Source organism: Glycine soja, chromosome 4, assembly GCF_004193775.1.
Source record: "Glycine soja cultivar W05 chromosome 4, ASM419377v2, whole genome shotgun sequence".
In the NCBI taxonomy this organism is placed as follows: Eukaryota; Viridiplantae; Streptophyta; class Magnoliopsida; order Fabales; family Fabaceae; genus Glycine; species Glycine soja.
In genome coordinates, this window is record NC_041005.1 from 17,877,348 (window position 1) to 17,879,549 (window position 2,202).

At 43.6% G+C, this 2,202-nt stretch overlaps 1 protein-coding gene across 1 annotated transcript; it reads left to right on the plus strand.

Moving 5' to 3' along the window:
* The first annotated feature begins 315 nt into the window (after nt 1-315).
* On the plus strand, nt 316-1,320 carry LOC114410637. Its single transcript, XM_028374593.1, has one exon. It carries the CDS (start codon nt 316-318, stop codon nt 1,318-1,320), a length of 1,005 nt encoding a protein of 334 aa, XP_028230394.1.
* The last annotated feature ends 882 nt before the right edge of the window (nt 1,321-2,202 follow it).

Below are 2,202 nucleotides of genomic sequence, written 5' to 3' on the forward strand. Positions count from 1 at the left end.
AGTAATGAAACGCGATGGAGAGGATAATTTTCCCTAATACATAATTAAAGTCCCTTTATATCATATCGGAGCGTGTATGAGGAGCCGTTTCCCATCCAACGGCCACGATGGAGCGCTTAAGCTTCCCCCCATCCCACCAACGTCTACTTTGATTTCTTCCTTCTTCCTTCCCCAACGGTCACTTTTTTTCTCCAAAATACAAATAATTCCCTCTTTCATTCTGACTTCTAACTACTCACTACTCACTCTTTCATTCCAAATACAAGAAAATTCGGATTCAATCAAAACCTCAAAAACGCAATAACGACAGTAAGCATGAACGACATTCAAGTGTGGAACAACGCCGCGTTCGACGACCGCGGCGGCAACGGCAACGGCAACGGCAATGGCAACGAAGACAACTCCTTCTTCCCGATGAAGACTTCTCGGTCTTCCTCCGAGTGCACCAAAGAAAACCTGAGCCCGCCCGCACCCAATAATTCCTCCAAGAAAAACATCACCGCCACAAATAAAAACCCCAAGGGTTACGGTTTCGGTTCCGACGATAACAACAACAATAACAGGAACATTGACGACGAGATCGAAGAAATCGAGCGCGAGATCCATCGTCTCACCACGCGCCTCGACGCGCTCCGCCTGGAGAAGGCGAAGCGGGGGAAGCGCGTGGTGATGGGCAGAGTCGTCCCCGCGAAGTTCATGGAGCCGAGGCCAAACGCCGTCATTTCAAGAAAACCCGAAGAAACGCCGAAGACGAAGGTTAGGGTTAATAACGATAATGCGTGGCGGCGAGGGATGAGTCTTGGACCAAATGAGATTGCTGCGGCGACGCCGGCCACCGCCTTGCAGAGTCGCCGGAAATCGTGCTACTGGAAGATTCCGGAGATCAGCGAGGAATCGAGGGCGAAAACCACCGTTGGGAGAGTGAAGAAGAAAGAGGAAAATTTGGTGGTTCAGGTTCAGGGGAAGAAGCTGTTTGAGAAGGAGAAAGCGAAATCGGTGTGTGAGAGTAGCAAGAAGGGGAGGGTGGTGGCGAGTAGGTATAATAGTGATGTGAGGAAGAGGTCGTTACCGGAGGGAGGGAGTGAGATTAGGGTTAAGAAGACGTGGGAGATTCCGAAGAATGGCAGAGAAGAGGCGACAGCGGGGGCAGTGGTGCTTCCGAAGATTAAGACGACGAAGTGTGTGAATGAAAGTCCCAGAGATTCTGGTGCAGCGAAAAGAGTTGCTGAGTTGGTTGGAAAGAGGCCTTATTTCAGCACTGATGAGAAAGATGTTTGTCAGATTCTGAATTTTGCTGAAGAGGAAGAAGAAAGCCAATGAAGTAAATCATGGTTTTAAACTGCGGTTGCGAATTATGAATTATTGCGAGCCACTTAGTTGCGGTGGCTGGCAATAGAATTGAAATTGAAAATCTTAGGGTGAATGAGATATGGTATGGTAATGGTTTTGTTTTTTGTTTTTCATTTTTATTTTTTGTCTGGTATAGATGGAACTTCCTAAGTTCTTATTGATGATTTGTGTAAGCTGAACCAAGAGGAGAAAGTACTGTTGTTGGTTTAGGCTTGCCTATTGTATGTTGCTAAATAATAATGGAGTAAAAATAAGCATGTTGTTCTTTCAAGTTGTATACTATGCTATCAATTTTTTTGCTCTTTAATAGAGTAAAGGAGTGTGTAATTGTATAGTTCTTGTTTGATTTCGTCTTTGTGGCTTTTTTGTTGTTGTTATGTTTGCAAGGGTGGGTGGGTTCGTGAATTGTATTATGAAGGTTAGAGTCATGTTATGTGCTTTGATTAGGAAGCAGTCATACATATTAACTTGCCATGTTAAGGTGTAAAGGGATCGCTATTTTTGCAAAAGTAAAAGCAGAACTTAGAAGTTAGAAGGGGATGCAATATAATGATAGACCTGTGTGTGCAGGTATTGTGGCACAATAACTATCAGATGCTTAAATCTTCTTGTACTGTGTGGTGGTTCTTGGAACCGTACCAGTTTCCATTAAGAAAGCACTTTAGAGTTTAGACTATCAGTGCTCTGTAACTTCTTCATTTTGATTTCGATTTTCTTTTGCTGGTTTTATCTAAATTTGAGTAGAAGTCACAAAGTGATTGCTGAATGTTGTAGACCTGTCTATTAGTATTAACTAGACAGTTGTTGAAGCTTTGGACAAAAGTTCATATTAGATAAGTGATGGAATCTTGA

Excerpts from the sequence above, each read along its gene's own strand:
- LOC114410637 (XM_028374593.1), top strand. The coding sequence starts at position 316 with ATGAACGACATTCAAGTGTGGAACAACGCCGCGTTCGACGACCGCGGC.